Here is a 1,144-nt window from a genome sequence, read left to right as displayed (position 1 = left end):
TTAGTCCCACCAAAAAGTTTCTTAATTCTCTTCGTCCCACCAAAAAGTTTCTTAATTCTCTTCGTCCCACCAAAAAGTTTCTTAATTCTCTTCGTCCCACCAAAAAGTTTCTTAATTCTCTTAGTCCCACCAAAAAGTTTCTTAATTCTCTTTGTCCCACCAAAAAGTCTCTTAATTCTCTTCATCCCACTTCTCTTTATCCCACCAAAAAGTTTCTTAATTCTCTTCATCCCACTTCTGTCCTTTCTCACAATCTGCTACTGAAAGAGCAAGAACACTCATTATCTTGCTATGAAATTTTTAGATGCACCAAAATTCTTTAATGATACAAAACTCTCTGTTGAATCTCTTTGGTTTCATGTAACCAATGCCATCATTATGACCAACTGTACCAAGAGAGATATGTTGTTGGTGCCTTTGCCAGTGCCACATAAAAAGCACCTTTGCTGGTGTCACATAAGAAGCACCCTGCACACTCTGGGACGCCAGCACCAGTGCATTTTACATGACAGCAGCACTGACAGGGTGACACCGATTGCAATAAAAATAGAAATAAATGCAAATAAAATTACATATTTAAAGAACTGCGTAACAACTTGCTATAAGCCAAGTCTTTTAGTTTAACTATTAATTAGCGAAAGCCCTTGATGGTAATGCCCTGTTGTAGCCACAACTCAGTGTCTAATGAATGAATAAAGAATAATGATACTTGATTAATAATGTTGGCCCAGAATCATAGTAGAAGACACTTGCCTTGCTCAAGGTGTCACACAGTGGGATTGAACCCAAGATCACATGGTTGGAATGCCAGCTTGGTTATCATTTTTGAAACTCTTGGACTAAGATCAATGTTTATTTATTGTTTGTTTTTTTTTTTGTCCAGATTTCTGTCAAAAGATGAATTGGAAAATATGCTGATAAGTTGCCAAGACAGTTTACTTAAACAAACATTAACTGACTCTTGTGTTCCTGTTTGTTCTAAATTGTGTGACTTTCTGAAAATGCTGGAGGACCTTGATGGTCAGTTTTTTTTTTTTCTTCTTTTAATTTTGTTAATTACCATGTTTGCAAATGTATATGGCGTGCTTTTTTTTTTTTATATATTTTGAAATATATCAGGCACAGGAATGGGTGTGTGCAAAGA

The 1,144-nt window shown here is 35.8% G+C and overlaps 1 protein-coding gene across 3 annotated transcripts in view; it reads left to right on the top strand.

Moving 5' to 3' along the window:
- The window catches only part of LOC106874149 (origin recognition complex subunit 3), a 17,852-nt gene that overhangs the window by 11,751 nt on the left and 4,957 nt on the right, over positions 1-1,144 (top strand). For all 3 annotated transcript variants that reach the window (XM_052975737.1, XM_014921768.2, XM_014921769.2), the window contains one exon: positions 884-1,020. In XM_052975737.1, coding sequence (XP_052831697.1) covers positions 884-1,020 — 137 coding nt within the window. The remainder of the gene's footprint in view (positions 1-883; positions 1,021-1,144) is intronic.

The sequence above is a fragment of the Octopus bimaculoides genome, chromosome 22 (assembly GCF_001194135.2).
Source record: "Octopus bimaculoides isolate UCB-OBI-ISO-001 chromosome 22, ASM119413v2, whole genome shotgun sequence".
Classification (NCBI taxonomy): Eukaryota; Metazoa; Mollusca; class Cephalopoda; order Octopoda; family Octopodidae; genus Octopus; species Octopus bimaculoides.
This window is presented reverse-complemented; position numbering and strand designations above follow the sequence as displayed.